The sequence below is a fragment of the Monodon monoceros genome, unplaced genomic scaffold, assembly GCF_005190385.1.
Source record: "Monodon monoceros isolate NGI ecotype Baffin Bay Population unplaced genomic scaffold, NGI_Narwhal_1 Super_Scaffold_16, whole genome shotgun sequence".
NCBI classification, from domain to species: domain Eukaryota; kingdom Metazoa; phylum Chordata; class Mammalia; order Artiodactyla; family Monodontidae; genus Monodon; species Monodon monoceros.
The window spans coordinates 38,267,668-38,280,172 of record NW_021703772.1 but is presented as its reverse complement, the minus strand read 5'-3'; the positions used below and the strand labels follow the sequence as shown (position 1 = coordinate 38,280,172).

The window sequence follows — 12,505 nt, the reverse complement described above, 5'->3', positions numbered from 1 at the left end:
CATAATCAGAGCTGATCTAGAGAAAAATGTGTAATGTCATAACATTAAGCATCTCAGTCTCCCAAAGCTACTTCATATCATTCTAGCTCACTTCCTCGGTAATGCAATACCAACAACTTTCCTACCTCAATGGGATCTACAAAGCATTGATCCCACCATTTTTTCACTGTCTCTGCACCCTTCCTGTCCTCAGTTTCCTCCTTCTCTGTGATCCAGCATTATAATTACTCCATTGCACATCTCATTTCTCCTGCTCCTCTCTCCCTTTAACAAAATCATCTGATAAAACTCCAACCCTAGTTAATCCAAATATGCCTTCACCACCAGCTGCCCAGCTGCCCATGCTCACTAAACTCTAAATTAATGACCACTAGCCTCAAGTGGGCCCATGGTGCTGGTCAGCAATCTTACTACAGTTACCAGTCCAGTACTTCTCAAACTTGGATGTGCACACAAGTCAACTGGGAATCTTATAAAAAGGCATATTCTGATCCAGTAGTGCTGGGGCAGGGTTGAGATTCTACATTTGTGACAGGCTCTCAGGTAATACAAATGCTTCCGGTCTGTGGGGTAGCAAGACCTCAAGGACCCAGACAGCTATTTCACATCTTCTCTCCAAACCCACAAGTCTCCCATCCTCACTCTCAGCTGATGACCTCACTTCTTATTTTACAAAGAGAATCAAATCAGACATCCCACATACTCCCAACACATCTACCTACTACTACCTACCCATACCCATGGCCATATCTTCTGCCTTCTCCTTTTATCATAAGGCCAACCCTCAACTAGATCCCATTCCCTCCAATCTATTCAAGGATATCAATCAAGCAATTGTCCCTTCTCTCATGAATCTTCAATATGTCCCTTGGTTGTAGATCATTCCCACCTGAATACAAATATACTGTAATTTTTCCCAACTTAAAAATTGTCTCTTGTCCCTACAACCCATTCCAATTACCTCCCCATTCTTCTGCTCCCCTAGTAAATTTCTCCAAAGAGCTGCCTATCACCCAGACTCCCCCAACCCATCTCCAATGTTCATACTTAGTCCTCATTTTATGTGATCTACTTGCAGTATTTCACACAGATGGTCATCCCTCCTCCTTGAAGTGCTTCCTTCAGTAAAAAATTCTAGAATATCATGTTCTCCTAGTTTCCTCCAAGTTCACTGTCCATTTCCTTACAGCCTCCCTGCTGTTTCTTCCTCATCTTCCTGACTTCTAAACACTGTAGTGCCTCAGGGTTTAGTTCTCAGAACTCTTTCCTTCTCTGTTTCCCCTCCTCCTGCCCCTCCCCCATCTCTCTCTCTCTCTCTCTCTCTCTCTCTCTCTCTCACACACACACACACACCTTCCCTCATACCTAATACATCAGAAAATCCTTAGAGCTCAGCCTCCAAAATACAGCCAGAATCTGGTTATTTCTTACCACCTCCTACGGCTTTTACCCTGGTCCAAGCTACATTATCCCTTCCATGAATTACTACAATAATTTCCTAACTGTTCCCCCCTGCTCTGTCCTTACCATTACTCAATCTATTCTCAAAAGAGCAGCCAAAATTGATGCATTTAAAATTTAAGTCAGATCAAGTCACTCTTCTACTCAAAAACTTCCAATGGCTTCCAAACTCATTCAGGTTAAAAGTCAGAGACCTTATAATGACCCACAAGGGCCGAGGGATCTTTTCCTGATACCTCTCTAACATTACCCCTTCCGGTGCTCCCCCTAAACACTCAGCTTCCATGTTGTTCCCTGAGCATACCTTTGTGCTTGCCATTTCCTTTGCCTGTAATACTCTTCCCTAATATCTATTCCTGTATCTCCTTCAGTTCATTTTCAGGTCAGTATGACCATAACATAAAGAATTAAGTCCTTCTCTAATCCCCCTATTTAAAATAACTCACTCCTATTCCTCAACTTATCTCTCTTCCCTGCTTCATCTTTCTTAATATCACTTAACCAACATCTGACATACGACATATTTAGTTGTTTATTTGCTTACTGCCTGTCTCCCCCAACTAGAAGGTAAGCTCCAAAACAGCAGGAAATTTTAAAACTCATTCAATACTGAATCTCCTGGTGCCCTGTACAGTGCCTACCTGATACCTAATTTATATTCAATAATTATTTCCGGAGGGAAAGTAGGGACTGAGAGAAAGTCTAATCAATCAGAAGTTATAGTAACAGAATTCCATGTAGGAAAGACTTCTATGGCAGTGGCAGAACTGTTCATTACCACCCTTTCCTGACAAGATTATAAATACAAGTGGAAAACAAATTTACTCTCACAGGCCATCTAACAATTCATAAAGTAGAAGCCTACTGGGCTAACCAGTATGACAGCCAAAGATTTGACTAAAAGAAAGTAACCTGGGAAGATCCTCAAAGTTCATCACATACATCAGGGATCGATTAAGGGTTGCCTCCCCTCAACAAATTTCCTAAAAACACTTCCAGTATTCCTACATAGCCCATCTTTGAAGCACAGTGAGTGACCTCACGGCTAAGCATCTTCATGACAATGGCCATGGAATTAACAGGGTTAACCTAAAATACCCAGATCATAGATTAACATGGTTAATCCTAGGCTGAAATAGTAGACATCCTAGAAGAGAAAGCATACAAGGCATTATGTAGCCAGAATGTTCCCTGCTTTGTTTTGCTACCCAGCATATCAGAGAAGAGAATGTAGTTGGGCATATTTTAGAATAAAATATATACCATAGTCAGTAGCATGTGCCAAATCTAAAGAAAAATTTTCATCTTAAAATGTTATTCTAGGGCTTCCCTGGTGGCGCAGTGGTTGAGAGTCCGCCTGCCGATGCAGGGGACACGGGTTCGTGCCCCGGTGTGGGAGGATCCCACATGCCGTTGAGCGGCTGGGCCTGTGAGCCATGGCCGTTGAGCCTGTGCGTCCGGAGCCTGTGCTCCGCAATGGGAGAGGCCACAACAGCGAGAGGCCCACATACCGCAAAAAAAAAAAAAAAAAAAAAAAAAAAAAAGTTATTCTAGTACAGGCTCAAGATGAAATGATTAAAGAAGATCTCAGAGCACAAACATTTCAATAGCACATTTGCAACAATTTAATATTACTGCAAATGTACCTAACTTCAACTAAATTATGAAAACCTGGGAGCCTAGTCATCCTTTCAGAACATGCTCCATTTTTAAACTTCTGAGCATGTGAAAGATAATCATATATCCAAATTTTTCTAAACAATCACACAGTTGACTTGGAAACAGAAAAGTACTGGGGGGGAAAACCTCTATATTGAAGCACAATATGAAATACAAGAAGCAAAACACTTCACTGAACCTCAATAAAAAGTATATTCACATCGAATACATGCTTTGATTTCTAAAATAAGATGATTAATGAGGGCATTTATATATATTTCACTTTGAACTTACTTTGCCATATCTCTGGACAACTGCATAAATCGTTCTCCATCAGACGGAGACAAAAGGTTTAAAATACGCCTATAACCATCCATTGCCATTTTGTGATCTCCCATCTGTTCATAAAGGCTTGATCGCTCCCACAGATAACGGACATTAGTAGGTTCATATTTAAGTGCTAAAAAGAAAAAAGGAATATAAATAATAGATTTATCATAAAAAGGGGTTCATGGTACCTGGGTGTGACCCACCTTCTTTTGAGAAAATCTATTAAACGCTCTAAACTAATTCTCCAATACAACCAAGTGGGTTATTCTGGAATAAATCTACCTTCACAGGAACTCTAGACTAGGCTTGATCTAAGACCAAACAGAACCTGAAATCTCCATTTGGTCACTGAAGTCTAATATTAACCCTCAAGGAACAGCTTAGAACCAACACTGATCTTGGTGGGAAACTGAAGGTCCTGTTCTTCAACCAACTTTTATGCAGTATTAGCTCACAATATAAAGAAAGTTGCTGATAAACATGAAAATACAGGGAGCCCAAATACCTACCTCTGGTATAACAGAATATAAGGAATAAATATATTTCAGCTAACATGACCCCAGAAGAGCAAGTACATTGATCAAAAAACCTATTATATAACATTTTATCAAAGGAAACGAGAAAAACACTTTTATTACCTTTTGTGTAGCAAAAAATAGCCTGCTTAATATTGTCTTGTTCCAGGGACATTTCTGCCAACCTAACCCATTCTTCAGTGTCACTGGGATTTAAATGTGCAGCAATCAACTCAAACTGCAGTGATTTCTCCATGTCACCTTGGTCCTCATATATCATAGCAAGAGTAGAAAATGGCTCATAAGCCAAAGGAGCTATAATGAATATAAAAAAAAAAATTCCATTCGTTGAGGGAAGAGGCTTGAGCTGATGTCAATTTCATGTTTCACACTATGGATCCTTTCTCTAATATTTAAACTTTTTAAATAACTTGAGCAGAATCATACAAACCACTTAATGGAATTTAGAATAAACAGTAGAGGGGATTCCCTGGTGGCGCAGTGGTTAAGAATCCACCTGCCAATGCACGGGACACGGGTTCGAGCCCTGGTCTGGGAAGATCCCACATGCTGCAGAGCAACTAAGCCCGTGCGCCACAAACTACTGAGCCTGTGCTCTAGAGCCCGTGAGCCACAACTACTGAGCCCATGAGCTACAGCTGTGGAAGCCCGTGCGCCTACAGCCCATGCTCCGCAACGAGAAGCCACTGCGATGAGAGGCCTGCACACCGCAACACTTGCCGCAACTAGAGAAAGCCTGCGCGCAGCAACGAAGACCCAATGCAGCCAAAACTAAATAAATAAGATAAATGTATTTATAAAAAAAGAATAAACAGATTATATTTGCTTTAGTATATTTTCACATTTTTAAAATACTCTTTTCTGTAAGCAAAGTGTAATTTCATGAAAAACCCTACTCTCTACCATGCCCCCTTCAAGAAAATCCCCCTTTGCTAAGGCTAAACAGAGCTCACTAACTCAGCAAGTTCATCCTAATGAGCATCAGCCATATCAGTGGGGTTAAATCTTCATGATCCGGCTTCCACACCGAAGGAGTATGGGATTAATGGACAGAAACATAAGTAGCACCTAAATCCAGATTATCAAAGTGAAAGGTTAATCCACATTTCTGAAATAATGTTTTTGAATTGAGGTTCTAAGATCACAAGGAATTAAAATCACAGGTAATTGTCAAAATAAACAATTATAAACAAATAAAGGAACAGATAATACTGAAAGTAGGAACCAAACAAAATATCCTAAAGGAAAAAATTCGATTAATCTTATTTCTGATGGGGTAAAAGAGGAAAAGCAGCGCCCTCAAATTACTCTAATGAATAATCCAGGAATCTTACAAGATTTCTAAAAGGACCCTAGACTAAATGAAAGGAAATGCCAAAATACTGAAAAGATAAATTGAAAGTTCACTCTAGTACAACTATCCCTGACACTATGCAGGGCATCATTTGGCAACACATCAGGAGAGCAAAATAATAAATATAAGTGATTAGTCAAAAAGTGACTTCTGAAGATATCCTTCAGTATGCCTGAGGTTTGCAGTTTAATGGAAAGATGACAAGTATATACTGTGTCTTTTATCAAAAAGTAGATTAAAATAATCTAACACTGTCTGATTTGGAAAATAGAAGAAAAAAGAATACTCTTCAAAAGTGGTTTTAAAATAATTTGTTTGCCATATTTTAAAAAGACTAATACTATAAAAGCCTAAAGCTCCTAAAATGAAACATTCAAAAACACACAAATTTAAAAAAAGCCTGTAAGAGTTCAATAAATATTAATGATATTTCATTGAATCATACTCTGCGATTTTCATTTTCTTGGCAATGATACCTATTCAATGTGAAAAGTGGTAAATCACTGTTATCACAATCACGTCCAAGCTTCTGAATATATTTTCCAAATAGAACAGTGAGGTGCTCCTCCGTTTGTTTTAAAAGTCAGACTATTAGGGCTTCCCTGGTGGTGCAGTGGTTAAGAAACCACCTGCTAAAAAAAAGAATACGCCTGCTAATTCAGGGGACACGGGTTCAAATGAGGCAACTAAGCCCGCACGCCACAACCACTGAAGTCCACATGCCACAACGAAAGTCCACACGCCCTAGAGCCCATGCTCTACAACAAGAGAAGTCACCGCAATGAGAAGCCTGCACACCGCTACGAAGAGTAGCCCCCGCTCGCTGCAACTAGAGAAAGCTCGCGCACAGCAACGAAGGCCCAATGAAGCCAAAAATAAATAAATTTATTTTTAAAAAAACGTCAGACTATTAAACTGCTATTGTCAATAATCCCCACATTAAACACCTTGTCTTATGATTTCCATGCACATCAATATCGCCTCTTCACGTTCTCCTCGAGCAAAGCGAATGTTGGCTTCACCCATGAGACCTCTCAGAGCTCTGGGAAGTTTACTCCGAGGCCTTTTCTCCTGTACAGAACAAAAATGACATTTAGATTCAAACAAAAAACAAATCCAACAAAACTTTCCTACAGTAGCAAGTTCAAATCACAGTAAAATAAGCAAAAATCAAACTGGTCAAGCATACTAAATTACTAATTAGAACAAATGTGGAACTGGATGCTGTAAAATGGATTTATATGTCAGGAGATTTATGATGCAATCTACTGAAGATTCTCCTTTCAAATTTATCTACTCAGAATGAACTTGGTTAAAAGAATATCAAGTTACAATATGGACCTTTTAATAGCAAAACAACAGTACATTTTGAGACATGCAATAATTAAAGTTTTACATTTAAAAATCTCTAAAATGAAACATAAGAAACCAGTAACAGTAGTTGTCTCACAGTGTTTCCTTTCTCACAGTTTGAATTCTTTCAGAATATATGTATAATTTAAAGATTCTTTTTCAATTTCTATGTCACATGTTTACATTCCATTTATAAATACGAAAATAAGAAACACTTTACTTTCATCATTTTCTTGGTTTCACGATTGAGAACCATCTCTAATACAAACACGTCGCCTGCAGTGGGTTGCTCAGGTGTCTCCTCCTCCTCGTCCTCCTCCTCGTCCTCCTCCTCGTCCTCATCTTCATTCTCTCCAAGCATGGAAGCAAAGACCTTGTGAACTGACTTACTGACTCCATCTGATGTTTCTCCTAAAGACAAAGACATTGAGGTTGAAAAGGAAAAAAAAAGAAAGCTTTAGCATACTTACTAGTTGCAAGAAAAAACAAACAGTATTTTCTGGAATATAAATTTCTACCCCAGCAATACCAAACTTGAAAGAAAAACACAGACAAATGAACACTCCCAAAAAAAAAAACAATCCAAAGAGGAAAGCTGTCACAAAGCCATGTATTTTACTCTGTAGGAATTGCTGACTCATCCTTTAGGCCTTACCCAGACATACAGGCAAAATTAGTGGGAAATCAGAAGCACACACGGTTAACTGTTAAAAGCAGAGAGGAAAAAAAAAAATAAAAGAATTGTAGGACATAGACCTAAGAACTAAACAAGTCTGGTGGTACATAACTAGGAGGTATAGAACAGTGGTTTAAGGTGATACATAACCAGGGGGTATAGCACAGCGGTTTAAGGTGAGGTCTCTAAAGCCAAGCTGTCTGGTTTCAAACTTCATCTCCATCTATCACCAGCTGTGTTACCTTGGGCAAATTACTGAAGCTCTCTGTACCTCAGTTTGCTCATTTGTAAAAGGGGTCAATAATGTCTGCCTTATAGGGTAACTCTGAGGATGAGATGAGTCTTTACATATATGTACTTAGAAAAATGCCCAGCATATAGTAAGAGCTTAATAAGTGCTATTATTAAAATTAAAATACTATTATTATTTCAGGAACAAAATAACATGACATATTTCATCTGTATCTGAGGATATCACTACAGTAAAATGATTTTTCTAAGTTCATAATGATTATCTTTTTTTTAATAAATGTATGTATTTATTTATTTATTTTTGGCTGCATTGGGTCTTCATTGCTGCACGCAGGCTTTCTTTAGTTGCATCGAATAGGGGCTACCCTTCGCTGTGGTGCGAGGTCTTCTCATTGTGGTGGCTTCTCTTGTTGTGGAGCATGGGCTCTAGGTGCACGGGCTTCAGTAGTTGTGGCACGCAGGCTCAGTAGTTGTGGCACACAGGCTCTAGAGCGCAGGCTCGGTAGTTGTGGTGCACAGGCCTAACTGCTCCACAGCATGTGGGATCTTCCCGGACCAGGGATCAAACCCATGTCCCCTGCATTGGCAGGCAGATTCCCAACCACTGAGCCACCAGGGAAGCCCTCATAATGATTATCTTGAATGATCAAGAGAAGTTAAGCTGATGGTGCTTCCCTGGTGGCGCAGTGGTTGAGAGTCCGCCTGCCAATGCAGAGGACGCGGGTTCGTGCCCCGGTCCGGGAAGATCCCACATGCCGCGGAGCAGCTGGGCCCGTGAGCCATGGCCGCTGAGCCTGCGCGTCCGGAGCCTGTGCTCCGCAACAGGAGAGGCCACAACAGTGAGAGGCCCGCGTACCACAAAAAAAGAAAAGTTAAGCTGAGAAGCCAATTTTCTGTTATAGCAGAGACAAGTAGCATATTTTAGAAAAGCTACAAAAGTTAAAATTTTAAATATATATATATTCAAAAATCTTTAAGCTTATTCACTTATGTGAAATACCTCAAATCCCAAAGATGCTGGATAAATGAGACAGTCAATATACTTAAGGAAGAAGAGAATGATAAAACCCACATGTTCTGAGCAACAAATAGTAATTATTATTATGAAGTCATAATGATCATCTTCAAGAATTCTAAACACCCAAAATAAATATGAAAAAACGGTGTAAAATAAATCAATAAAATTTATTACAGTACAGAAAAAAAAAAGAAAAGTCATATGATCATCTTGATACAGAGAAGCATTTTTTTTTTCTTTTTTGGTCATGCTGCATGGCTTGTGGGATCTTAGTTCCCCGGCCAGGGATCATACCTGGGCCCTGGCAGTGAAAGCGCCTAGTCCTAACCACTGGACAGCCAGGGAATTCCCCCAGAGAAGCATTTGATAAAATCCAACACCTATTCCTAATAAAAATTTTAAGTCAACTAGAAATGGAAGGGAATACCTTCAGTTTAATAAACAGTACCTACAGAAAATTTTCCACAAACACAGTTAACAGCTAATTATTCAAAGTCATCAGGAATGAGACAAGTATGCCTACTATCACCGCTCATTTCAATATTTTACTGGATGTCCTGGAGGTCCTAGCTAATGTAATAAGGGAAGAGAAATAAAAGACATAAAGATTAAGGAAGAAATAAAACTGTCATTCACAGATGACATGATTATATACATAGAATATCCAAAACAATCTTTGCATAAAAACTGTCAGAATTCATGAATTAGCAAGGTTCCTGGATACAAAGTCTATATACAAAAATTAACTGCAATTTTTATATCAGCAACAATTAACTGAAAATGAAATTAAAAGAAGTCCCTATTTGCCTGGTACTCAAGAATAAGAATTTTGCAGTGGAATTCACCAATGTATAGGAGAAAAATACAATGACTCTAGTGGCCATATATTCCAATTAGCAGACTTTACCTGTTCAAAACTGACCCCTTCCTCTGCTCTGAATACATGTTCACAGTTACCAAAGGTCTTGGTAAAGTTCTGGGACAATACCTTCCTGGGAAATTGGGAGTTTAATATCTTAAAAGGACTGATGGGATTACTTGAGCTGAGGCTAGTATGCCTGACTGCTCATGGGGAGCTAGAACGGGATTCAACTAACCACCTTTTTTTAGGGAGGGCCTAATGGCCACCTCTCAGGGGCAGCTTTAGGTAAGAAAACTGGCAGGCACCCCATGGTGTCTGGTACTACAGTTGCACCTCGAAGATGTGATGACGGAAGAGCAGCTCCTACTCTGAGCAGATAAGGAAGGACTCACAGGTTTTAGAACAATTTCAGCCCCATTTTTCACCGCAATTGCCTGGCAAGGTAAGAAACTATAACCCCAATTTTCTCTCCTCTTTACCCTTTCTTCCGCACTTGATCCAAGGAAGCAGTAACAAAGCCTGTTCGTTTTCTGTCCACCCTACTAGTGTTTTCTCTGTGTCAAGTCTTATTTGTTTGGAGGGAAAAGAACCAGCCTCTATTTCTACCCACTAGGACTAGAAAGTTTAATTAAGTTCTCCATCAGACCTTACACCCAAAGCTAAATTCTGATAGTTCAGCATCCCAGGTTACTTGACATGGGTAAATGGATACCATGAACTATCATCAGTATTCTGATCACTAAAAAGGTGTATCAATCACCAGAAATTAATAAATTTGCATAATAATTCATCACTTAGGCTCTCATGAGTTTAATTAGTCTGGGTGCAGCAACCAAATACAATATCCGGTCATGCAGAGCTGAGGACTGGATCCTGGCATGAGGTAACACACCAAGATACCTCTTGTGTGTGTGAGGTCCCATATGGAGCCAATTGGCCTTCCACTCTGACATTTCTATCTTATCTCCCATAATTAAAAAAGTGGTTTGGAAGCCACTTTGTATAGAAGTATAATTCATTACAATTTGGGGGAGTATAGTCTAGAAGAATTAGTAATCAAGTGAGAGGGTCAATTTAAAGAATAATGACTCTAAATGGCTCCCAAACAAACACTGATGTCAATCTGAAACACTTCTCCACAAACATAACCCACTAAACTAACCATCATCATAATCAATAATTCAACAAATATTTATTGAGCACCTCTTACACACCACGTACTATGCTCCTAATAAGCCAGGTATCAATGACAGAATACCACTGCAGAAAAAGAATAAAATAACGCTTTCACTAAACTATTAGGTACCCTTAACATTTAATGCATTTAAGGTAGGGATCTTAACATACCTTCATTGACATCTTCGTCCTGAGATTTGGTAGAGTCAATTCCTGATGATGATGGAACTGCAGAGTCATTTGGATTTTCTTCAGCTGATGACTTGCCTTTTTCCTGAAGACTCTGAGATTGAAAATTAATTGATTCCAAAAACAAGTGCACATTTAGCGCTCCCCAGTTGAGAATACAGCATCTGCCTCATTCTCTATTTCTATGACTTGAGCTCTGAACACATACATACTATGTGGAATCTAAATTTGAATATTGCCAAAGCATTTCATAGTACTTAGGTCTCATCCTTCAGGCTGAATCAGTCGCTTGTAAAAAATAATTTTTAAAACCTTGACGATTTCATTAATCTACACGGTGTATCCTTGCTTTTTAAATGAAAAGAGATGGGGTGCTATTAGTTGCATGATTTAGGAAGGAATCCAACAGCTAATCTCAAAAGGTGTAATTACTTTTATTTTCCCTCGGACTTCAAGTGAGAAGACATGGAAAGTTCACGTATTTCCTCATAAGTATAAAAAAACATGTCCCAGAGATTTTGTTATCAGACAAGAAAATTCACTCTTTTCTGTGGAAGATTACACCACACCATTGGGAGACTCCTCAAAAATGGAAGCTCAAATCACTCCGTCTAGAAACAGACACTGAGGCCTAAAGAAGAGAGGTGAGTTGCGCAAGAAGACAGTGGCAAAGCTCGGACTAGAACCAGATACTGCCTCCAAACTCTACTTCCCACGCCCCCCATTTAATCTACCAGCGTTATGCTACCCTCAAATAAAAGATGCACTATTTGGCAACAGAAAAAAAGATAAGTGGTTACCACCGAGACAAAAGCTTTTTGGTGGGTGAAATGTTTTGAAGAGGAGCTTAGAACGGGGACGAGGTGAGAACCCGAGTTTCGGTAAAAAGGGTAAGAAACTGCTGGAAGTACCCGGCCCGCCCCATCACAGCGAACGGGGTTACTGGGTCCCCCACATCTCTCAAGTGTTTTAGGGCGACAAGATAGTGGGGAGCATCCTGGCCCATTATCTCCTCACTTTCTTCTCACGGGTTTTTCTCTCTTCTCTCCGCCTTTCGAACTCCTCAAAGGAGATCTTCCCTTCCAGATAGTCGATGAGCTCCGGGCTGAACCCCGACATGTCTGCGGGGATCTGATATGCAGTTCCAGAAACCGAGACAGAGAAACGGAAGAGCAAAACCTCCCAGACGCTACCCCCACGCCGAGGCGCTAAAAACAAGGACCCGTAGTCCTTCCGGGAAACCTGTCCGGCCTGCGCCGCAACCGCGGCGCTTGGGTTCCGCAGGAACTTCTGGCCCCGCCTCTTCCTGGCGACGTGGGCGTGGGCAGGACCCGGACTGGACAGCGGCTGGACCCTCCGGGTCGCCGCGCTTGCCGCTGGGCTCAGGCCTCCGGTTTAAGCTTATTATGGAGTTGGAAAAAAAAATGTGCTTTAAGAAAATGTTCCTTTATCTACATCATTTCCCGCAATTCTCCATTAAAATTCTGACTCTCAATCCATTTCTTTTTTGAATGTTTGTTTTTAAAATTAATTTAATCATTGGTGTAGTGATTTTTTTTCTTAATTTAACCATTTGCTCTAACACGTGCACGTTCCACTTTCCAGTTCTGCCCTGCCACAGAAAGCTAAGGTCCTCCCA

At 40.1% G+C, this 12,505-nt stretch overlaps 1 protein-coding gene across 5 annotated transcripts in view; it reads right to left on the bottom strand.

Moving 5' to 3' along the window:
• GTF3C3 (general transcription factor IIIC subunit 3) overlaps positions 1 to 12,138 on the bottom strand; it is a 30,690-nt gene extending 18,552 nt beyond the window's left edge. For 3 of the 5 annotated variants that reach the window (XR_003794028.1, XM_029226048.1, XM_029226049.1), the window contains exons 1-6: positions 11,884 to 12,138; positions 10,849 to 10,960; positions 6,914 to 7,104; positions 6,288 to 6,411; positions 4,089 to 4,280; positions 3,415 to 3,580 (exon numbers count right to left, since the gene is read on the bottom strand). Coding sequence is in view for 4 of the 5 variants with exons in the window: in XM_029226048.1 (XP_029081881.1) it covers positions 3,415 to 3,580; positions 4,089 to 4,280; positions 6,288 to 6,411; positions 6,914 to 7,104; positions 10,849 to 10,960; positions 11,884 to 11,985 (887 nt within the window). In the remaining variant the exon portion in view is untranslated. Of the gene's footprint in view, positions 1 to 3,414; positions 3,581 to 4,088; positions 4,281 to 6,287; positions 6,412 to 6,913; positions 7,105 to 10,848; positions 10,961 to 11,777; positions 11,823 to 11,883 lie in introns of those variants that run through there. The other 2 variants (XM_029226050.1, XM_029226051.1) reach the window with 2 other exon arrangements.
• Between the last annotated feature and the right edge of the window lie 367 nt (positions 12,139 to 12,505).